General features: G+C 37.6%; 1 protein-coding gene across 1 annotated transcript; it reads right to left on the minus strand.

Moving 5' to 3' along the window:
* Positions 1–743: 743 nt before the first annotated feature.
* cse1l (CSE1 chromosome segregation 1-like (yeast)) lies at positions 744–23,057 on the minus strand. Its single transcript, XM_067387471.1, has 25 exons — positions 22,966–23,057; positions 22,046–22,135; positions 19,610–19,752; positions 18,500–18,601; positions 14,875–15,020; positions 14,362–14,452; positions 14,143–14,250; positions 13,976–14,068; positions 13,687–13,854; positions 12,768–12,897; positions 12,576–12,641; positions 12,295–12,497; positions 9,985–10,069; positions 8,401–8,462; positions 8,171–8,307; positions 7,988–8,091; positions 7,774–7,871; positions 7,144–7,294; positions 4,137–4,345; positions 3,919–4,016; positions 3,743–3,828; positions 3,550–3,631; positions 3,271–3,417; positions 1,583–1,814; positions 744–1,441 (listed from the first exon to the last, which is right to left on the minus strand). Exons 2-25 carry the CDS (start codon positions 22,128–22,130, stop codon positions 1,352–1,354), a joined length of 2,916 nt encoding a protein of 971 aa, XP_067243572.1. The 5' UTR covers positions 22,131–22,135; positions 22,966–23,057; the 3' UTR covers positions 744–1,351.
* Positions 23,058–24,051: the final 994 nt, after the last annotated feature.

The raw sequence follows: 24,051 nt of genomic DNA on the forward strand, positions 1-24,051 counted from the left end.
ATAAATCTGTTCATACATTGACTGATTATTAGACCTTTTTCAGAGCAAGGTACATCTGTGCAGATTATATGTGCCTGCTATATGACAGTTGTATTTTAATGTAACTTTTAAAAATAATATATTTAATTTAAAATGTTATAAATAATTGCCATTGACCAAAACAGCATAAATAGGCACACACAATCAAGTAGGGCAAGTAAGCAGGGCAAATCTAGGGCAGGATATTAAAATCAGTGAGCTGGTTAGCAAAATGAATTAACTACATGTGTTGAACTAGGGTTAAAGTTAGATTTAGAGTTAAATATGCATAATCTGTTATTACTATAGTGCATGTTGTATCAGGCCTGTGAATGGATTACATGTGATGTGGTGTGAGTTTGAAAGTATGTAATCCATGCTTAAAGTCATCAATGTGCTAAAAAAAAAAAAAATGATTAGATTGCTTTTATGAATCAGAAATTTACATAAAATGTAATGATGATAGAGTGGTAAATTTAATGTTACACAGACTCACTTTGTTAATTGAAAACTTGACTCTGCATTATGGAAAACCAATACATGACAGTCTTTCCTGGAATGCAGTGATCTGTGAAATACGCTAGATCAGCTTTAGCGTGTGATGTAATGAACAGCTGAGTACAATACAGCGATTGTGGTCTTCAGCTCTCCGGCATGTGCGAGATCCTCAGGCACATTAACCTTTTTTTAAGCAAAACAAACATGACCAACATGTTAAACAAGTGCTTAATTTTATTTATTAACAACTAGAGCAGCAAAACTAAGACATGAAGACAAGACATGGTAAATGACATGCAACAAGAGACATTTTTAGTTAATTTTTTCTGCGTTGCAAAAACTCATTTATACAGTAAAAACATCTCCAAAACGAAAAAAAAAAAAAAAAAAAAGAACAAATGGAAAATACTTTTCCCATTGATTTTAAAGATGCCAACAAATGTCTGCCAATTCCTAAGTGCTGTTAAATGTTTGTAAAATGCGACATTTCAAAATACTGTCCAATGTATGGTGGGGTGAGATGGCAAACTAAATAAGAGAAAATGTTGAATGGACTTCAATTAATACAGAGGAAAAAGCCAACATCAGCAGAGGCCACCCAGTGAGTTGATCAGCCCTCTCAACCCAAGCATAACCATCGTTCCCTGCTCGGTCCCATTCATCACACAGAATCCATTAAAACAAACCCTTAAAAACCCCTTCTGTCTGGCCATGCATCACTGGGCGGTACGTCTCCACTCATGTCGAGTCCATTGGTCGTCTCAGCTTGGGTGCTTTCAGAGTGTCAGGGGCCCCCTTTCTTGGCGATAAGGAGTCTGGGTGTGTGTGTGTGTGGTTACACCAGCTGTACAGTGGCAGCCTGAAGGTAGCCCTGCAGGTACTGAAGAGCTTCTGCTGGCAGACTGGTGCTCACCATGGAGGGCACCTGTTACAGACCATTCAGTTAGCAGGTATTCTGGGTAGGGCAGCTTACTAGGTCTGGAGACCAAGCATGCTCCTGCCATGTTCTGAAGACATTTTAATGATTACATCAGCATCCCTAAACCCTCTCATGAGTGATACTCACCCTTCCAGGACAGGCAGTGGAGAGTTTGTGTAAGGACTGAGCAAGGAGAATTTTGGGATTGCTGACAGCATCTCCGATGGGGTCATGTTCTTTCTTGCCTGCAAAAGCAAGCTGGGAGAAAGCGGTCTGGTATCCTGGAGTGTCTTCTATGTCTATGAAATGCTCATCATCTGGGATGCTGTCGTCTTCTGGTAACTCAAACAGACCAATCAGGGCCTGCAGCAAAGGAGTCCTAAAGAACATAACTCAGGTTTAGGTCAATGGCAAAAAAGTTTATCTTCAGTTAAGTAAAAAAAAAAAAAAAAGTTAAATTTTTTTTGTCTCCACGAATGCCCTCAACACCATGTCTACACCGGACATGACTGTTGCTTGAGGCCGTCCACACTGGATGTGACAGCAGCCATCGCAAATCTATTGGAGTATGTCAGAAATAGAACAGGTCAGGAATTTGCCATGCCGCGCCGCATCCAGTCAAGTTGATCGGACTAACGGTTGTGATGTTACAGTTTGCATTGTTACATGTTTTGTAACAGACTAACGTTGTTACAAAACATGTTTTCATTTTTTTTTTCAAGTTATAGCGCCACCTAGTGTCCAATCAATGTGATTTTTTTTTATCGTGACCAAAGATCGAAACCCTACATGTGTACCGAGTTTGGTGCAAATATCTCATTTCATTCTTGAGTTATAGCCATTTTAGTAAAAGTGGCCTGGCCCCCATCATTCATTTTGGCGCCCCTTAGCGACTGTGAATTATGATAATTATTTATATTCAGACTCCAGAGAACATTTCTGCACCTAGGTTGTGGACATACAGGAAATAAAATCGATATATATGTTTTGTTTGTCTTGAGCCAAGGATTACAATAATATAAGACACTTGAGTCTACAACAAACGGTCTCTGAGTTATGAACCATTTTGTACTTTTGATCGTTGTAGCACCCCCTATTGGCCGACTGGGGTCATCTCTTGTGAGGTTCTTCCCAAATTGAGGACTATCTGGCCAAGTTTCAAGTCTCTAGGCCAGGGGTCAACAATTAAGTTTTGCACCGGGCCCAAAAAATGTTCCCCACTAGATGGCAGGCCAGAATATAGTCAAAGGATAATTTAAATGAATTGATGAAAAATACAACTAGAATTGGCTGTGACCACCTGTTACAGTGTCATTTGTAACGTATTGAGCTGTTACTCTGCCACATTTATGTGGTGTTGTCCGGGCTTTACACTGGATAAATTAAAGTGGAGTAGTGACCTGGCAAGTATCTTCATTCACCAACTTGCAACACAGACCACCTTGCTAAAACACACATATGTGGGAGATGCAGAATGGATAACAAAAAATAAAAGAGGACTTGAATAAGCCCATTAATGGCATGTTTGAGTCATGCTCTTAAACTAGGTTTTAATTTGTTGGTGGGCCAGTTTTGACCACTGCTAGAGTTAAAGTTAGATTTATGGTTAAATACTGCTCTAGGCCTTACGCTTTTGTCTGCATGATTCATTTTACAGCAGAATACTACTAATAAAAATCCTTACAATGCTCCATACGTGCTTGAACCCTAAATTAAAACTTGGATATACCTTATTTTATATAACTTTATTTTTTATGCATAATTTATTTTTTAATGCATTTTCCAATTAATGTCATTTTTCTCAAGCTGGCCCACAAGCCTGCATCATGTCTTACCAGAGTTTGGTGTACTCCGTGTCCATCATAGCAGGACACTCAGTGAGGATCTTCGTGATGCCCACAGCACAGATCTTCTTCTCCACCGGCCCTGAGACCTTCTGAACCTCAGGAATCACGATCTTCTCCACAACCATGCCAAACATCCTGGGGACACACACATACACAAAAAAAAAAAAAGGCTCACCAAATAAATAAAAACTAACATAACAGGATTTGCGCAATATCTGCACTGCAGAATTATGAATAAACATATTTAGAATAATAAAAGTAACTTACTTTGGCTGGATGCCATCAAATATCTCCTGCAATGCAATGGCACCATATTTCACAGAATAAAGGTTGATAAAGACGAGGAAACCTGTGAAGAGGAAAAGAATGACAGTACAGTGAGCGATTTATAAAGTGTTTAAAGGGCCCATCTAAATATGGGGCAAGTAAACTGCGATCAGAAATGACAGAAATCACTCACTCTTAACAAATTTTGTGGTCTTAGAGCTCTGGAGCCTCTGAAAGAGCAGAATAAAAATCTGTTTCCTGTACTGTGTGATGGAATCGCTGCAATACAAGCAGAAAAAAATGAAAATGAGCACAAAAACATGTCAACGTTCTAAAAAAAATGTTTTTATTCTTCAATGCATCACTTACGGAGGCATGTGCTCCACTATACTGTTGAGCAGATAGAAGCCTTGGTGGTCATTAGCCTTGGATGCAATAAGTTTCTGGAACACTCCAAGAAGACCAGGCTGGAGGGAAAAAAGAGAGAGAAAAAAAAAAGTTAAATTATTTACATGGGAGGGTATTCAGGGGATGTCCACTGTATTATGGGTATTAATCTATCAAAAGAATTCTCACAAAACACTCACAATCTTGTCAGCGGCTGTGCTGGCGATGGTGGCAGCTCCTTTCTCCAGGTAGGCCTGCAGCAGCCGGACGAGTGGAGGGATGTTTCCTGTGCGTTCCCACAGGATGGGCTGCAGGAGGTGAGGAAACAGAGCCATGTAGGAAGAGGGAATGGAGTTGTTGTGGATCTCTAGCAACAGAGACATCACCTGGAAGACGTACGGCACAAACTCTGCAGGGACAGGGGACACAAGAGGGAGGGCTCATTAAAACATGGCTTCAGGACTGTTCTCAGACAGTTTACATTTTTTAAAGAGAATTTAAAGTTTCACTTTACATTAATTTGTTTTGGCTTGATGTTTATAACGCTACTTTTATTTAATTCTTTCTTGTTCTATTCTGAATACTGTTAGGCCGGGTTCACACCGCAAGCGGCAGCAGAGCGGAAGCAGCGCGTGAGCGTGAACTGCAGCTGCAGAGACGCGCAAGTATTCACACTGGAAGCGTTTGTACAGCGTCACAGCAGCGGCTCGAAGCTACATATAAAGTGAGCATTTCTTTACAAAGACAGCTATAAATTTGTTTTTATAAAATTGGTCATTGTTAAACTTGATAGTCTTGAAAGTTTTTTAACATGCAAGGTGTACAACACTCACATAAACATAAAATAAATAAAAATAAATAAATAAAAGCCTCGTGTCATCAATTGCTGCACACAAAAGGTAAGCTTTGTGTTTTACATCATCTGACGCATGAACATGTTTACAAGACAGCAAACTCAGGTTTGATTTGGGTATGCAATATTGCTGTCTGTGTAATAACTAATGTTTATCATTTTCTGGCTAGTTTAGTTTAGTTTAGTTTAGTTTTCTATAATATACCATACTTTAGCCCAAACTGAATAATTTAAAAAAAAAAAAAAAAGTTTAAATGAGTAAATCTTCTATAAATATTTTTTAATATTGATTTTATTTCATGACATACTTCAATATTTGTTAAAACACACTAGATATGCTTATTCTGTGCATTTTGAGCACTTTTTGTGTGAAATCATATTTATTTTGTCCATCAAAGGTGTACTTTTACTTTGAGCGTTAGCAGCGCAGCAAAATTAGACCCAGCGGCGAAACGATCGCGGCACTGCTGCTTCTGCTCTGCGCGCGGTGTGAACGCTCTCATCTGTTAACATGGGCGCCGAAAAAATACGCGCTGCTTCTGCTCTGCTGCCGCTTGCGGTGTGAACCCGGCCTTACTGTTATGTGGTGTGAAAGGATTTGTTGTGGAGTGAGGGGAACTAAACAGGCCTATACAGGGTTCTACAGTGCAACCATTTAACTTGCATTTGCGCCAGAAAATAACTGCGTGCAACTGTGAAAAAAATATTCAGGCACACTGGTGCGAGTGACTCGATCGATTCTCATGAACAGATCTATAATACAATCGGAATAAAAAGTACAACTCGCAAAATGCATCTACACTGAATAACAGTTATGTTTCGCACTGCAATCTGCTGCTTTTCATGCCTTCATTCAAAGACTTTGCTGCAGCAGAACAAGTGCAAAAGACGTGCGTTCTGGACCACACTTCTAAGATTGTTTACAAGGTGCAACTGGTGTGATGCAGCCACGCGCACTTACCAGACCATCTCATGCTGCTGTTTCTTTGCAGTCAAATTAATTATAAATACTACATTTGGATTATCATAATCAAGGTCGAAAATTAACAGGGGCTTGGAGCAAAAATGCCTGAGCTCATATTACTTTCACTTTTCAAGTAGCGGCAATTTGGAGCCGGCAATTGATTGGTGGGTGGGTTCATTATTCTGGATGAAAAATACAACAACAAAACGGTACAATGACAAACTCGTTTAAATATGCACTTTAACATTTCGCTTTTCAACCAAATCTTCATCCCTCATCTAGTCATTCAGAAAAGTGAGGCGAAATGGCAGAAATAAATTGAGCAGATGCGTTCAGTTTTTAACTGTAGTGTCTATTTTCTAACTAAACTAAATGATTATTATTACTATAAAATAATGGTGGGGGCTGGTGCCACAGTCACGGTCATGGTGGGCAAGTGATATAACTGGTGTTGCTGCTGAACACCGGTAACTCTGATCGCAGCAAGTTAAGTACTCTCAGAGAATTGGCATGATTGCAAATGTGATACTTACTGATCTGACTGAAGTCCAATAAACAAGCTGATATTAAGTGGCAAAATGTTAGCCACAATGTTAGTGTATAGTCAATGTATAACGTATAGTCTGTTTTTGCTCTATTTCATGAAAATAGTTTTAAACAAAGCCACACCAGAACTGTTGCACATCTTTATTGCCCCGACGATTTTTTGTCATTATATCATATTATAAGATGTAGCTGTTTTACAATATCACATGAGCAAAAGTGCAGTTTTCCCCAAATCAGCACAAATGCAATGTTCCTTAAACTTATTGTTAAATGAACAATGAGAGTTACATTTCAGACACAGTATTGTTAATATTGTTTTTTTTCCCTTTATTTCACCTACAAAAATTTCAAAATTATGAACAGCAGAACAGAGCCTCCGTGCAACAGAAATTTTTTTGTTATTCTGACTGAATCCGCATTTAGAACGAATGAATCCGAGCTTCGTTCCTGAATGAATCAGTCATTTGAACAAATCGACTCACTCACTCATTAAGACAGTGACTTGCTGCCACCTACTGGCGGTTTAGGTTAGTTTCATATTTAAGGGACATTTTAATTAAAACGTTAAAATTAGAAAATTTAAATATTGAATTAAATTTATGTAGACAAATTGTAAATGCTGTGTAAATATATTAATGCCACTTCTCATTCTGTGTCACCTCTGTATTGCAAAGATGGATTTTGTTGATTATATATATATATATATATATATATATATATATATATATAGAGCCGTTTTTGCTGTATTTTAAACAAATACTGACCCCAAACTTTTGAACAGCTGCTCAAGTCACCACAAAATTAGGTTTAAGAGTTTAACAACTTTATAAACAGTGTAACTCACCCTGTACATCATTCTGGAGGATCTCGGTAAACACAGGAAACAGGGCCTCCTCAAAGCTGCCCACGGTGTCTGGATTTGCCTTGCAGGTGACCCTGATGGACAGGCACAGTGACTCAAACAGGTAATGGTTGAAATGTGGCTTACTGGGATTCTGCAGAGAAAAAATAAATAAATAATGATATAAAAGTGTCTCATATTTCAACAGGGTGCCCACACATCCAAAAACCAGGGTTGTGGCTGTTTAAAAAAATAATAAAAAAAAAACCCATATTGATTACTATCAAGCAATTACGTACATAACCACTTGCTCAACAGAACACGTAATGTGGTAATTTTCTGCAAACAGAATTTGCACGCTACAGAAATACTACTAATAAACTAGTATGCTGAATAATATGCTAGTGTGCCATTCTGAACACACCCTGTGTATGAAACACTCGCATGGAGGTGTTCCGTCCTGCCTTTAGGATCAAGTCCTGCTTGGGAAATGTCCCCTTTAATGGACGGCTATTTCTGTGTGTCCTGCCAGTGAATCCAATGCCATGGACTGAGACAAAGACCACACTGACTGGACATCAAACTGAATTAAAGCCCCCCTTTCGAGGACAGCAGATTTAGTGACTGGCTTACCTTGCTGACAAGGAGGAGCTTGTGGGTGAGCTGGCCAATGAGAGTGGGGATGTAGGGCACAATGGCTTCCTGCAAGAGGGAGAAACTCCTCATGATGGCTGGAGAGGTGACAAACAGAAAAGGTCAAAAAGTAAATAGGACAATATTGAAGTAAACAATATGAAGTTGACAAACATGGTCTATGTGGTCTTGTGAAAATTAAACTGCCAATTACCTTTCATGATGTACTCATTCTCAGATGAGCCAGGGATTGCTAAAGCTTTGAACAGATTGTTGAGTAACTGCTCCGTAAATGGTGCCATTTCAGTAGGTGTGATGCTGAAAAACAGGGTTAGTTTAGAAATTAAAATAATGACAAAACAAAGAGCATGACCACTCTTGTACTGGATAAACTCACAGGGTGGTGTTGTTGGCTCCTCTCATGGTGAAGAGTCTCTCGAGTGCATGTGCGGCATAGGTGTGCTGAACGATGCTCTCTGCCTGCAGGTGGGTCACCAGGAGAGGAACCGCCTGCAACAGCTGCTCTTTAGGGAGCTGGAGGACCAAACAGAAGCCACACCATCATACACAGTGAAGTACACGTGTGTAATGGAAAGCACACAATGTAATGGAAAAGAAAGTGCTTACCTGACTTCTGAAGGTCATAACATACTTGATGGCATCTGCTTTCAAAACTGGGAACTCGTTCACTGAGGGGACGAAAAAAAAAAACTAACTTTCTAAGCAATACCATTCCACTGTATAATATATCTACACACACACACTGCCTATAGAAAACCATCATACCCCTTTGAAATATTTACTTTGTTGTATAGCCTGAAATCAAAACCCATTCCATAAAACACCTTTACCAGCTTTATTTACAAATGTTGCCTTAAAACAAAGTAATGAAAGAAAAAAAAAGCAACAGTTCTGGAAATTAATTTAATACTTTGTAGAGCCACTTTTTGCTTTAATTATAGCTATTTATCTTTTTGGATATGTCTGTACTAGCCTTGCACAACTAGATTGGGGAATATTTGCCCATTCTTTCTTGCAGAATTGCTCAAGTTCAGTCAAATTCCATGGTGAGTGACAATGGACTGCTCTCTTCAAGTCCATCCACAGATTTTCAGATTTAAAGGATTAGTTCACCCAAAAATGAAAATGCTGTCATTAATTACTCACCCTCATGTAGTTCCAAACCCGTAAGACATTCATTCATCTTCAGAACAAAAATGAAGATCTTTTTGATGAAAACTCAAACTTGCTGGAGCTTCCATTTACACAACTGATGTGTGAGTTGATGACTATTTATATATGAATATAAGCCTAAATTCAATCTGTTTATGATATAAAGTGATCAAGTTTCTTCATAAAATTTAGACTAAACTGCTCAATTCATATGGATTAGTTTTACAATCCCTTTATGAACTTTTTGAAGCGTCAAAGTGTCAGTTGCGTAGCTGTCTACGGAGGGACAAGAAAGCTCTCAGATTTCATCAAAAAGATTCTCATTTTTGTTCCAAAGATGAGGGAAAGTCTTAAGGGTTTAGAACATCAGGGTGAGTAATTAATGACAATTTTCTCTCTTTAAGTCAGGGCTCTGACTTTGTCACTCGAGGACATTCACCTTATAATCCTTAAATCATTGCGTTGTTCTTTTGGCGGTGTGTTTTAAGATCATTGTAGTGTTGGAAGGTGAAAGACCTGCCCATCTTCAGTTTTCCTCAAGAATTTGGATGTACTTGGCAGCATCCATTTTGCATTCAGGTCAATTTTGGTCTCCTCAGACCATAGAAACATCTGTGGATGGACTTAAAGAGAGCAGTCCATTGCCACTCACCATGGAATTTGACTAAACTAGAGCAATTCTGCAAGGAAGAATGGGCAAATATTCCCCAATCTGTGCAAAGCTAGTACAGACATATCCAAAAATATAAATGGCTGTACTTAAAGCAAAAGCACTAAATCAGGGGACTGATGACTTTTTCCAACCCTGTCGTTCAAGTTTTTCAGTATTTTATTAATTTTCAGAACTGTTGCTTTTTCTTTGATTACTTAGATGTTGTAAGGCAAAAATTGTAAAGAAAGCTGAAAGATTTTTTTTTTTTTAGGAATGGGTTTTGATTTCAGGCTGTAAAACAAATAAAGTAACCATTTCAAAGGGGTATGATTTTTTTTATAGGCACTGTATATAAAGTCTGAAGAGCTCATTGAGACATCAATTACCGTTGGGAGACTTCAGGTCTACTAGAATGTGGTTGATGAAGAATTCGGACAGGTTTACCAACTCATTGGCTTGTGTTATTCCATGCTGTAAAACAGGAGTACAAGTTTGTCAGACTAGACCTCAGACCAACAGTTCACAAATAAAAAGAAATCAGATGCAATCAGTTCTTAAAACAATAATCTGACCGCCAAGTGCACAATTTTTACGGCTCACATTCTAAAAATTCATATTAAAAGTGTGAGACATTTTGAAGAACACGTGTAAGCCTCTTGATTATTCTGATTCATTATGGATTCTTTGCAGCTCTTTGTGACTACTGGTCAACAGATATATCACCATGGTTGATATATCAGTTGATATTTGGCAACTTTTAATTATGAGCATTGGCTGAAGTTTTTGTGTAATAACTGTCAGAAGACTTATTTTTAAAACAAAAGAAATTAAACAGTATTAGAGCATTTTCCTTTTTATTTTACTAGTAATAAGGCAGCAAATGCTACTATACCATCTCATTTCTGCTCTCACTGGAAATACGAGCGACTACACTATGCTATATCTAGCTGGCTGCTGTCATATTCACTGCATGTAAAATTAATGTTATTATCTGGTCTTTATTCTACTAAATGCACACAAATATACACTGATGGTGATTCTGAAATCTTTAATGTTCGACCACTATTTGTGACAAGACAAGCTCTGTGGAAGTTATAAAATATGCTAAACTATAAAAATGCAATTTGCACTAAGTGAGCCACCAGCAAAACACTGATACTGTTGTGAACACCTGCAACACTGGAAAGAAAATTCAGATGAAAATTAGGGTTGTTCCGATTCCGATACTAGTATCGGAAATACCATCGATACCGATACTAGAATTTTTTCTGGTATCGGGGAGTATTTAAACTCATGTACCGATCCGATACCATTTTCTTAAACAATGTCTGTGCCCGCTATCTTTGCTTAACACAGCAAATCAGAAATCAATTCTTCACGGCTCAGAATGCAAACACAGGAAGTTGTGCTGTGTTGCCTTAAGCAACCACTGTTTAGAGCAGAGAAGAAGTGAAAAACAGGGTCATTTATTAGAAATAAAACTAAATAAGATGCTAAACTAATTAATTTAAAGTGAATCTGAAGCCTACCTTTCTCATTCGGCACGGTTTCCATTTTCGAGACAAATGCTAAACTATTAGGCTATTATGTAAGCTTTGCTGTTACGTGAAGGATGTTGTCGATAATGCGAGTGCAGTACATAGTCAGGCGGTGGTCACAGGACGGCAGATTGTATTACAGAATTGAATTGAGCAGTGTAAAGTTTTATATGTTTGGTTGATTGTATTTTATTTTAATATTTAACAGCTGCGATATCAAGTAAGCAAAGCAAGAATTTGTGTGCGCCATGAGATGCCGTCGCGACCAATGGAACGTTTTTTTTCCCTAAACTGTACTTTGTAATTTATGGTTTATGGTCGTAATTTAAAAGCCAGACATAATTCATACATTTACAAAAGACATTTAAAAAACGAAAACAAGCGGAATGTCTGTTTCCTTTCCTAGATCGTTGGAGTGCACCACAATGAACCACTTTCGATTTGTTAATATGTAGACCTAATTACATGGTGGAATATTTCGCGTAGCCTATAGGCCTAAATATTCCCTTTTATTGTATATGTGTTATGTAAGCCTATAGTTTTATTCGGTTTTCTCCGTTCACCGAACCGCTGCATGTGCGTGATGTGGCTGTGTCACACAACGCACAACAAGCTGCATATTAGCCTACTTGACATTCATTTTCACTTAAATTTAGGCCTTAATGGTGACATGTATCATTGGAAAAAATTAATGCCAGGGCATTGCCATTGTAACTTCGCTAACCTATGATGACTTGACAGCTGAGCCACTTGAAGGCATCAGTGTCACATTTGCAAAGGATGTACTATTTGAATTCGTGATTGGTTGACTTCCAAATCAAAATATGAAATATTTATTTTTTAATATTTTTAATAACGTTATTAACCGGTTAATGACCATTTCAAATGAGCGTTTCTGTTCAACACGATTAAATCTGATTCAGTTTCTGTTTCTGGTTAGTTTGTTTCCAGTTTTTCAGAGCCCTGCACCTAGGTATCGGATCAGTACTCGGTATCGGACGATACCCTGAGCTCAGGTATCGGAATCGGGAATGGAAAAGGGATATTGGAACATCTATAATGAAAACGTAGAGAACATTGTGAATAGAAAAATAAGTAATAAAAGTAAAATGGTTTGATCAAAACACCAACTATAGCTGGTCCCAACACACATCTCACCTTCTGTGTCTGAGCTTTGGAGGCCAGAGATGTCACCAGGTAGATAGCAGCATCTTTGTGCTTCCAGTTCACACCAGGGTTCTTGGCATACTCTGCCAACATGGAGTTCACATAGCCAGAGAAGATGCCAGTCACCGGGCCCTCGAAAAATTTACAGAGGCCTCGCACCAAATCACAGGCTGCTCTACGCCTTGTGTCGATGTCTGAGGACAGATGTCATCATTTAGTATGGACATCAGGAAAGCCAAGGGCCTGAACAATACAGTGTAGCATCAACACACCTGAGCCTTCAAGGTCTCTGATGATGTACTCCTCTGAGTTATCTTCAAAAGCCTCTTCATCTGCACCTGTTCACATACAAGTATCAATTTGCAATGTGTAAAAATCCATCTCAATTACTTGTACATCTCATTAGCAGATTTCTTTGTTAATATCTGAAATAGAAGACCTTGACAAAATAAACTGACACATACTTCTGAACTCCATGTTGGGAACGATGACTTTCTCACAGATACTAGTGAGAACATTCTGGTCTTCAAAGAGATGTTTATAGTGCGGCCGCTCACACACTGATGCCAAAAACTGGATAGCATTGCTCACAAGCTACAACAGACAATATTATCAGGCACTATTAAGAGAATACTAACAACACTATGAAGACTGAAAAGAATCTAGTGTCAGACATTATTTTTAAGTCTTGAAACTTTTCAACTCGCAACATGTATAAACAACATGCATGTTAAATTAGAGCTGCACTATTTATGGCACAATACAAAAAAGAACATTGAGATCGTGCTTAAACATGATTCTTATTGTGATTATGAAATCGCAAAGGCTGAGATTATTTTTTTATGTGCAGCGTGTAAATGAAATATGGCTCCAAATGCTAATCCATCTGAAAGCACTGCGAGTTTGTGTCACTTATAATGTACATTTGAAATAGCAACACACGTCAAACATCTTCCCAGGCATTAGAAGCATTTATTAACATCTTGTCCAACAAAAGACAACATTTAATAACATGTTTTTTTTCTCCAAACTCACTTCATAATGACAGTTGAGCATCATTCTGTGAGATATGGCGGCTTCTTACACAGAATAAGGCAGTTGTGTGTTTATTTCATGTTTAATAAGATGCCCATAGGGATTTCCTGGAATGACATGTGTTATCTACTTCAACAGCAGGGCATATTTGGAGTTTGTGCAAGGGGGCCCTCTGGCTTTCAAATGGAGAAGCATTTACTACTGATCACAGAGCTGTACAGCTCTGACAAGCTGCACATAAAATAATCGCAGCCTTTGCCAAATCGTGTGCAGTTTAACCGATAATATCGATTAAATAAATCGATATAGATAAATCGTGCAGCCCTATGTTAAGTACAATCTACTTACCAAGTCATATTTGACCTCCTGACCTGTTGTGACCAGCAGGTTCCAGATAGCCGTGACAAAGCGAGGCAAGTAGGGCTGGAACTCCTCGTCATATTTTTGAGCATAAAGTGCTGCATTATCACAGATTTGAGATTTCAACAACTCCAACAGACCAGCCTCCTCCTCATCCTACAGCAAAAGTTTCAATTTAGTTTCTTAATCTTGGTTATTTGATCTCAGTGTTAAATAGATCAGATTTATGAGCACTTCTCCTCTGCAACTACACGTTTAAACATGAACACAAACTCACATCTGTTTGCAACAACTTGTTATCCAAGGTCAATAAGTTATGAAAATTTGACATCCAAGTCTCCATGTTATCCTCAAAGAACTCTGGAAGATCCTGAAGAGATTGGAAAAACAAGATGTTAATTGGAAATACAGGCAAAGAATATACAAAAGTGAAAAAAGGCTTACCTGGAAGTTAAGGCTGTAGAAAAGTTTTGAAATAAGCGTTAGAGAAGAGAAGAGCACTTTCAGGGCGTTGACATCTGTTGCATGAGTTTGACACAAATCAATTGTAGCCTAAAAAAAAAAAAAAAAAAAATTTACATTTGAATTTTCATTGCACATATGACGCAACAATCATATATAAAAATTGGTAATCATAAGATTACAACCGCTCATTGACATCACCTTGAACAGTTCAGTGAGAGGCTGTGCAAAAGTGTCCAGTACTAGCTTGATCTCAGACCACAGCTCATTGGACTTAAACTCATGGCGATATCTGAAAAACACCAGAGAATGCACAAAATATTGGATATATCAAACTTAAAGGGTCATGAAACCCAACATTTTTTTGAGATGTGAACATATGTACAGGCTGCACATCACTGAAAACAACAAAACTGTTTTTGTGTTGTTTTTCCCCCCTCCATGTGTCTATAATGAGTGCTGCAGGTCTGTGTTTTATTGGTTTTCTCCCCTTTTCCTACCCTCTACTCTCCCACTTTTCCACTGCTTTACATGCCCATGATTTTTCAACCCAGAGGTGTGAAAAACCAGGCTAAAATAGGGAGGGGGGCTCATGACACCAAGTAAAGGTCAAGTACAAAAGGGTCTAAAAACACACAATTAACTGGAGATTAAAACAAACATGTAAAAGGACTACAACACTGCATTCATCTTATTCCAATGCGTCTCAAATACCTTTTAAAAAGGGAATGTGCTGTGCGAAGAATTCCATTGATGATGTGGAAGTCTCCACTCTGAAAACGGTTCACCATCTCAGTCAGGAGATCCGGCCATTTCTGAGGAAAGTCCTCTCGCCCGATGATGCTGATTGCATCACTCAGCTGCAGAAGGGAAAATAAGTCATATCTACTGCTCCTCGCTGCATAGTAATCAGCATGTCAGTTTACATCAGCAGATCACTAAGGCAGTGTTTCCCAACCCAGTTCCTAGAGGCAGTGGTACTCAACCTTTTTGACTCCTGCTGTCCACAACAATTAGGGCTGAGCGTTACATTGAGGCCATCCTTAAAAATATTCTTGTTTGCCGTAACCCGACCGACCCTGTCAATTGAGGACCGACTCAAATTTTTTTTTTTTTTTTTTTTTTGCTATAAGTCCGACTTGCCGGTTGTAAATTTGCGTTAAGACCGACCAATTTTTTTTTACTCTTCAAACAACTAATACAAAAGCAATAAAATAATATTATATTTTAGTAAGTATTGTAAATGTATAAATAGCCTAGGCCTACATACAAACGAAGGCTACGTTCTTTCTTTTAAATAAAAACCGTCATCTATGTTTACACTATTGGTTAACGGATGTCACACTATGGCCGGTGCGTCCGCTTCGTCTCAACCCGTTGAGAGACGAGACATGCTGACAGATAAAATAATTACATGATTGTGATAGCCTACGTATATTTCTCTGATTTCTTCAAGGCGTCGTATTTACCATGTTTACTATGGTAATAGCGCAAATAGTCTTGGTGATCAGAATCCACATCGGATCACAAACATAAGTTATTTAAAACACTTGCTGCTGTCTGAAAGTGAGTTGAGCTAAAATTATTTTAAAAGTCTTTAATGCTGGTGTTAGCTGATAGCCTACATGTAATCATCGGAGTCTCCGTCTCCACACACAGATAAACTCCGCCTTTGCTCGTACCCACTCCCTCCTCAAGCCCGAGCTGGCCCGCTTTGGACCAATGCATTTGGCAGGCCGAAAAACCCGGGCCGTTGGCACCGAGGAAGCCCCGATGAGGCACGATCAAGCCCCGGAAGTGACAGTGGAAACGCGACTGGCCCTGCCACGCACTAGCATGCCCGCTTTAGGCCCGACAGTGGAAACACGGCTGCCCCCAAAGGCACAGGTTGAAAGACCCAGTCAGTGACGTCACAATATGCTAATTTGTTTAAATTCATACCTATGTAATCACCATCACCAAAATTGTACTTTTTTTTTTTTTTTTTTTTTTTTTACATTGAAACTTGAAAAAAAAAAATATATAGACCGACCTACCGACCCTTTTTTTTTTTTTTACTGTTACTGCAAACCAAAATATTTTTAAGGATGGCCTGAGTATTAGTGATATTATCATGTTATGTTTGCCAACTTGTATTGTGTAAATAAATAGTGTATATTGCGATAATGTGAAAAGTACACCATGTAACTTTTGTTCAAAATTTATGAGTGACTACCTCATTCTATCTCCCAAATCTTGATTTTGCTGTTCCTACAGTATCACTACTGTATGCCTATTATAAGGGTTTATATTCAGACTATTTCTGACTGAGCGGGACGCATAATAGCCCTGTAGCTGCGTGACTCGCCATATACATAAACAGAGCAAAGTAGCGTTGTTCTTATATTCATCAGAACGCAGATTTCGGTGACTCAATTTGGTGCCACTTAAATGCCTGAGCTGTTGATTGAAATATTCAGTATGTCACGTGTTTTTTTATTTTTTTTTTTACGTTTCGGTTCAGGCACCGGGCTGTTTTAAAAGTATTGATTTGGCGACCGGTACTGTAAAAAGACCCAAACAATACCCAACCTTATTAAAAGCCACTTTTAAATGTTGGACTGAATGTGAAAATGCGATGATTGACAGGGATTACCATGGCAATGGACAGGACAAAAAAAAAAAAAAAAAAAAAAAAAAAAAAAAAAAACTTAACAAAAACATTCTTAGGGGCCGTTCACACAGAACACGTCTTTGCGTCTAAAAACGCGAGACGTGGCGCTCAGGAGTGGTTTTAAAAAAAGCGCAGCGTAGAACGCGAGTGTCTCGAGACGCGCTTTTGAGATGTGATGCAATAACGTCAACAACGGAAATAATATAAATAGGTAAACCGAATTGACAGATACAAGTTTTGACATGGGAAAAAAGAAAATATGATAATAATGAGCGCATCCTCCACCATGTTGCCGTCATATACAAAACAGTTGTCATGCCAACTTGCTACTGTAAACAGAAGCTTGCAACGTTCGCACCGCCTCCGAGTTCTTCTGATTGGGCCACTGTTTTGGAACTGACATTGATGAGCGGCGCTGCATGTAAAAGTTGAAATTCTTTTAACTTGACACAGCGTCTTAAAAACGCAGCGCTCATGTGAGAGGCGCTGCAAAAGACGCGAGCGTAACGGTCATGCACGTCCGTCAACGCGTGTTTACATAGAAAAACAATGGGAAAGTAGCGCAATGGAATAGAAAAACGTGTTCTGTGTGAACGGCCCCTTATACAGCAAGTCAAAATAGAACTGTGCGTTATGTCTTGGAGTGGTAATGCAAACTAACAGATCTGACACTTGTTCTATGTAATGTGTTTTTGTCCTTCAAAGAACCTGCTTTTTTTTTGCTGTAACTTTATGTAAGATTGCACTTTATTTTAGAATTTATATTTTTTATGCCCCCCCTGTGGAGGAGTGTTATTCTCACTTAATTTACTGTTGCTAAGTGATAGATTACATGTGCAGTAAAGACAATTTGAAAAACAAGTGCGTGCACGTGTGAAAATGGTAGAGGCGCATGGATTTACATCAGTATTTCAGTTCTATTCAGCCAGAAAAGACAGGTCAGGATAAAGAAACATTCATAGAAAAAGAAATCTCTATACAAACGCATATGTTTTTTTAAAGCCTTTTATCTATTCTTTGAATAATTTTGTAACGTTTATACTTGTTTATACATGTGAATTTTGCCATTTTCTCTTTATTTTATTTATAATAACATTTAATGAATATTTAATTTAAATTTGTATGTTTATTGTTCAAAAATTGCAATAAAAAAAAAGAATGTTTGTATTGATGACTGTAATTTGATTTTATGTACGATTGTTAATATTTGTGTTTTGAAAATGTTTGATTGTTGCGACTCTTATCCAATTTTATACATTAAAAAAATGGTCTATTTTTATACAGGTTAGTAAAATTAACCAGGGATTTAGAAATTTTACGAGCCCCGCAGACTGAGGGAATCCTGGTTCTTCAGAAACAACCATTTAAAGGGTAAACTAAAACAAGTACCTTGATTACTTCTTTTTTTTTTTTTTTTGTAGTTGTTGCATCTTATTTCAATGCTTGTTTTGTTTTACTTTAAATCATAATCTTTAGGCCCCCTTTGAAGTTGGTTGAAGTTTGCCCCGGCCCCTTGGTTGAGAACCAATGATCTAGAGACTACAGCAATATGGTTTTTAAAAACCCAGTAATGTGCATTTTACAGCTGTAGCACTCATCCCAAATAACAAGATTAACCACAGAAGTACATAGGTAAAGCAATTTTATTCTATCCACTGCTTCTTGTGGGTTATCTGAAATGGGTACCTGTTTTTGTATTTGCTCTGGGCTGGTCAGCATCAAATTTACAATGTTGGCTTTGATAGCAGTCCGATCAGGATCAGAGATTTTGTTAGGTTCATCCTCAATCTGAAGAGAACATACACACATCCACATTAAATATCCACCTATCACACAACAGACTACTTTAAAAGATCAGTTCATTTCAGAATTAAAACTTCATGATAATTTACTCACCCCCATGTCAAAAATGTTTATGCCTTTCTTTATTCATTCAAAAAGAAATTAAGGTTGAGGAAATCATTCCAGGATTTTTCTCCATATAGTGGACTTCAACAGCTACCATTGGGTTGAAGGGCCAAATTTTAGTTTCAGTGCAGCTTCAAAGGGCTCTACATGATCCCAGACGAAGAATAAGGGTCTTATCTAGCAAAATCGTCCATTTTCAAAAAAAAAAAAAAAAATTAATAAAACTTGTATACTTTTTAACCACAAATGCTTGTCGGACATGCGCGTGCAGCAGCCATTGTAAGTCCACAAGATCTAATGTGCACATGTAGGCTGAATCCCAAATGCGCGATAATGAATGAGACACCCTACAGTCTCGTGGACTTAACAGACACGTGCACGTGGCAGCCATTGTAAATCCACAAGACCAGAAGTGCATAGAAGTGTGCCATTTGGGATTCAGCTGAAGTGTGGCATTTAAGACAAAGCCTTACTCTTTGCACGTTCACTTTGTAAACACTTGCTCGGTACTTCTGCCTACGTCATGCTGGACCTTTTCAACGCGATTACGTAATGTGTGGAAGATCGCAGAGCAGTGCAAGACGAGCATTTAATTTTTTATTTAGAAAATGGCCGATCATTTCGCTAGATAAGACCCTTATTCTTTGGCTGGGATCGTGTAGAGCCCTTTGAAACTGCATTTAAACTGCAATTTGGACCTTTAACCCATTGTACCCCAGTGAAGACCACTATATGGAGTAAAATCCTGGAATATTTTCCTCAAAAACCTTAATTTCTTTTCGACTGAAGAACGAAACAAACATATTGGATGACATGGGGGTGAGTAAATTATCAGGAAATTTGAATTCTGTAGTGAACTAATCCTTTAATATTTAACAGGGCACTCACTATGCGCCAGTTCCTCTTGATATAGTTCTTGAAGGTGACGGCTGAACACACACGGATGACATCATCTTGGGACTTCTCTAGTACTGTAAGCAGTAAAATGGGGTAGTTCTGGTTTCCCTCCACTGATTCCAGAAATTTCTCAGCTAAAGATAAAGAGATGAGAACAAGAAATCATTAAATTTCATGTTTTCATGTGCATGCATCACAAATCAGGGCTATGCTCGGGACAGTTGACAATTGTCACTGGCTGCATAGCCACAAAAGTTTATCATCTACATGTTTATAATGTGCAAAATTATGTCAAAATGCCCATCCTGGTAAATATTCTTGCAAACCTCCTTGCTTATGTTTTAAGTGAGCGCGTACAGTTCACTTAAAACACTTGGAAAGGCAATCAGATGCATGTCAGTTTTTTAGATCTGTGCATTAGGTCTTAAAGTGACAGCAGCATAATATAATCGCTGCCAGGGCTTGACATTAACTTTCTTACATAACATTATAATGAGAACACAAATGTAATATAATGTTGTAAATTCTCTGTGCTCTTGTTGCCTGTGTATCAGCGTGCTTTTAAAGGAATAACACGTCCTCTAATGAGAGTTACAAGTTCAAGTTACGGGAGAGTTACGCGGTCAAGTTCACGTGCTCAGTCACATCCTTTTGTGCAGATGTTGTAAGATTACTTTTATGTTGTCTATATCTGATTAATCTCATTTAAGTTTCTTTGAGTTTATTAACCAGCTAAAGTGCTGCAGTTTACCAACCAATGTTCATTCACTCTTCAGTTTCAGTTCAAATGCAATAGCTTACCTGACATTATTGACTATATTTGGGTTAGACATTCATTATATATATATAAACAAAATAACATTGCTGCATTATTAATGTCAATGTTTTTGAAAAAGAAATACCTAAAAATAAAATATAATATATATATTTTTTATTTTTATTTTAATAATATTTTATTTTTAGGTATTTCTTTTTCAAAAACATTGACATTAATAATGCAACAATGTTATTTTGTTTATATTATATATATATACACATATATATACACACACACACAACAGACCCGTTTTAGTTAAAGTTGTTCCCGTTATGACTGTAATCACCACTTTGATCATGAAAAATAAAATTAAGTGCAAGCGGCACCAATCTGCCATATTATACACAGCAGGATTGTAATAGAACATTGGGAATTCTTTGTGCTTTAGTTGCCCGTGTATCGGCATTGTTGTTATGGGAAGATCGCATCCACAATGGGAGTTACCCTTTCAAACTAGTATGGTCAAGTTCACGTGTGCATTTGCGTCATTTTGTGCAGAATTTGTAATCAATAACATTGAAGCATCATCTAGCAGTGTTATTTTTTCTAGTCATATGTTCATGTTTTTATGTCATTTTTATGTCAACATTATTGGCCAGATCCTGTGTCGTGCTGCTCACGTATTCAGCTTCGGCCAATACCGAGTTGGCGTTCGAACATAAACAAGGAAGCCTACACTGAGTTCTACGTATGACAACGGCTCAAATTGTTGAATAAAGTCATTTTTTTTTTTTTTGTTTTTTTTTTTGACTCGTTTCATAACATTAAGGTTGAACCACTATTGTCACATTTTACAATTTTTTCCAACTACCTTTCTGGACGTCAAAAGGTGCAAAGACGTTGCTGCCTATGTGTGGGTCAGATGTCCTTGGATTTCATCAAAAATATCTTAATTTTGTGTTCTGAAGATGAACAAAGGTATTACAGGTATGGAACGACATGAGGGCGAGTAATTAATGACAGAAATTTAATTTTTGGGTGAACTAAACCTTTAAAATATTTTTGTTATCTCCATGACGGACATGCCCCGCCCCCTGCACAAACCTGAAACCACCAACACATTTAACCACCCGCACACCCTCCCCTCGAAGAAATCAGGACAGAAGCGGTTGAAAGTAGACAAAAGAGACGGATAAAAACACCAGGTGTAAACGGAATGCGTCTCCCTCGTCTACTTGTGATCCAATCGACCAAAACGCATCTTAATACCAGGTGGAAATGGCCATAGAGACATTAGCCTTCATGCATAAAAAGATGCCATTAAATAAATATTTAAAATATGCTGTCTTTAAGTTGTTTCTACATTAATGTGGAGTGTAACTGTGAAATTATTACAATATAAAATATTAAAAATTCCAATGTTTTAATCGTGATTAATTACAGAACAAAATGTGAGTGATTAGTTATTTTTTAATTGATTGACAGCACTATTTATAACATGAAATGGGTCAAAACGCTTTTTGTAAAAAGTAAAAAAAAAAAAGATGCTTTGGCCTGATTGGGCCAGTAGAAAAAAACCCTTAATGTTGAGTCCTGCAAACATACCTCCTCAAGGTCAAATTCAAAGAAAATGCTATTTATTTTTTATAGTCTGAAATATGAATGAATACCTGGCCGTCTCACAGCTGGGTCAGGGCTTAGTGTTTTCTGCAGATACTCAGTCAAGGTTTGGAGATTTGCATCATTGAGCTCCATGATTGCTACAAAAATAAAAACATGTATGAGAAATGAGTGAGATGGTAATAAAACACAATAACCCACTAAAATTATAGAAAATATTCAACCACAGCAAGGAATTTCCGTATAGGCTAACCGAATCACTAGATTATTAAAATCAAGTCATTCTGAGAACAGAACATCCTGCTAAGTAATAACGCATGTATTTGAATAAATTAAAGACTTGCTTTATGAAGTATATTTTGACGTAAGCTTACTCTTTAATGTTTTATTGCAGATCCCATATTTTACTAGTGAAAACTGTTGATATTATAATCTTGACAGATGGCAACCCGCACCCGTGGCCTGCTCTGAGCGAAGCTTACTATCGCGGCCTGACAGGCATCTCTCTTGCATTTATGAATAAACACTTCATTACGATCTGTGTGTGGCAGACTGCTGGTTTATGTGTCCACGGTATCAGTTTGGATGTTTCAGAAAGAGTTTAAAGACAGAAGCTCAGGCCATGATTCACGCGCTAAAGCTGTTAGCATACTGAAATGCTAGTCATCCTAATAGTCACAATAAACAGCGTTTCAGCAGTTTCTTTACCAACATGTAGAACGCTGAAGAAACAATAAAATGGGGTTCATTTAATAAAAGTAAGGCGGAAAACTCCATTATGTAAAGTAATACTCCGTTATGTGGTTAGTTCATGCGCTAACTCTCGAGCTCACTTTAACAGCGCGCGCTGCGTGCGTTAACATTCAAAAACAAGATAATTCAGTATCTCGTTGTTTAATAAGGACTAGTAGACAATAGAGAGTGGATTTTTTTTAATAATCAGAAGAGAAAGGGATATAAAGGCTCTTACCGTTAGCTGTAGGTTGCAGTGCTGTGCTAATCACCGGCAAGAAGTTTCAAACGTCTCACACAAGTGCGCGGTCACGACTCCGCGCATGCGCACTAATGAGACACGGAAAGAAGCGCACGTGGGGGCGCATGTATGTATCATGTACCGCCCCCTCGTGTATGTTGCGGGGACTTGCAACATAGATAGGGAAGGTTTGTACCAGAGCCATGGAGAGAGAGAGAGAGAGAGAGAGAGAGAGAGAGAGAGAGAGAGAGAGAGAGAGAGAAAACGACATAATTATATTTTGCATAAAAATTAAGTCTATTTTAAAGCAAGTACGTTTTTTTTTTTTTTTTTTTTTTTTGCATCTTGAGATAATTTTGTAAGTGATTCATTTGGGATGTATACAGGCTGTGGGGGTCTCCAGAGACCCCAGACAATAAAATGTGATTTCATAACAAAATGATGTTGTTGTTTTTTTTTTTTTTAGAACAAATGTAATTGTACATACTTTATTAATGTTTTTACTCTACATTTGTGCAGTTTTGGGGAGATTTATAGCATGTTTTAAATTGTTAAAAATATTTATTAAATATTTTATATAATATTAATATTAAATATTTATTGATTTACAATAATTTATGTAAAATTCACTTTAAAAAACACCCACATTTCTAACGTGCATTCATGGAGATAACATGGACTTTTTTCCATGGTTTAGTGTTAAATTTTTTGCCATCTTTTGAAAAAAGTAAAAAATGATCACTTTAACCAGTAGATGGCTGCAGAGCTCCACTATTTGCTATTGAATATAGTATTTCCAGTTGGATACATATCTACATATTATAAATATGTTCAAAAATAACTTCTTGACCAAGTTTTTTTTTTTTTTTTTTTACCAAAGTCAGTTTTGTACTGACGTTTGTGCTAAAAATTTATTGTCTCATCTTTTCATGTGTGTGTGCGGATTGTTCTCCATCTTGGATGTGTCACAGTGTCATAACTTTATCTTTGTGGTGACTGTGCATTTTGGCTGATTTTATTTGACAAATTATAACAGAGCAATTTTTACAGTCTCACTAATTTATTCCTCTGTTTGTGTGTATG

Source organism: Chanodichthys erythropterus, chromosome 6 (assembly GCF_024489055.1).
Source record: "Chanodichthys erythropterus isolate Z2021 chromosome 6, ASM2448905v1, whole genome shotgun sequence".
Lineage (NCBI taxonomy): Eukaryota > Metazoa > Chordata > Actinopteri > Cypriniformes > Xenocyprididae > Chanodichthys > Chanodichthys erythropterus.

What these genes read in the sequence shown, in the direction of transcription:
- cse1l (XM_067387471.1), bottom strand. Translation starts at nt 22,130, where the DNA reads ATGGAGCTCAATGATGCAAATCTCCAAACCTTGACTGAGTATCTGCAG. An exon ending in CTCTCACTGAACTGTTCAAG is followed by an intron (nt 14,251 to 14,361) that starts GTGATGTCAATG and finishes TTTTTTTTTTAG; the next exon opens with GCTACAATTGATTTGTGTCA. An exon ending in GAATGAGTACATCATGAAAG is followed by an intron (nt 7,872 to 7,987) that starts GTAATTGGCAGT and finishes TCACCTCTCCAG; the next exon opens with CCATCATGAGGAGTTTCTCC.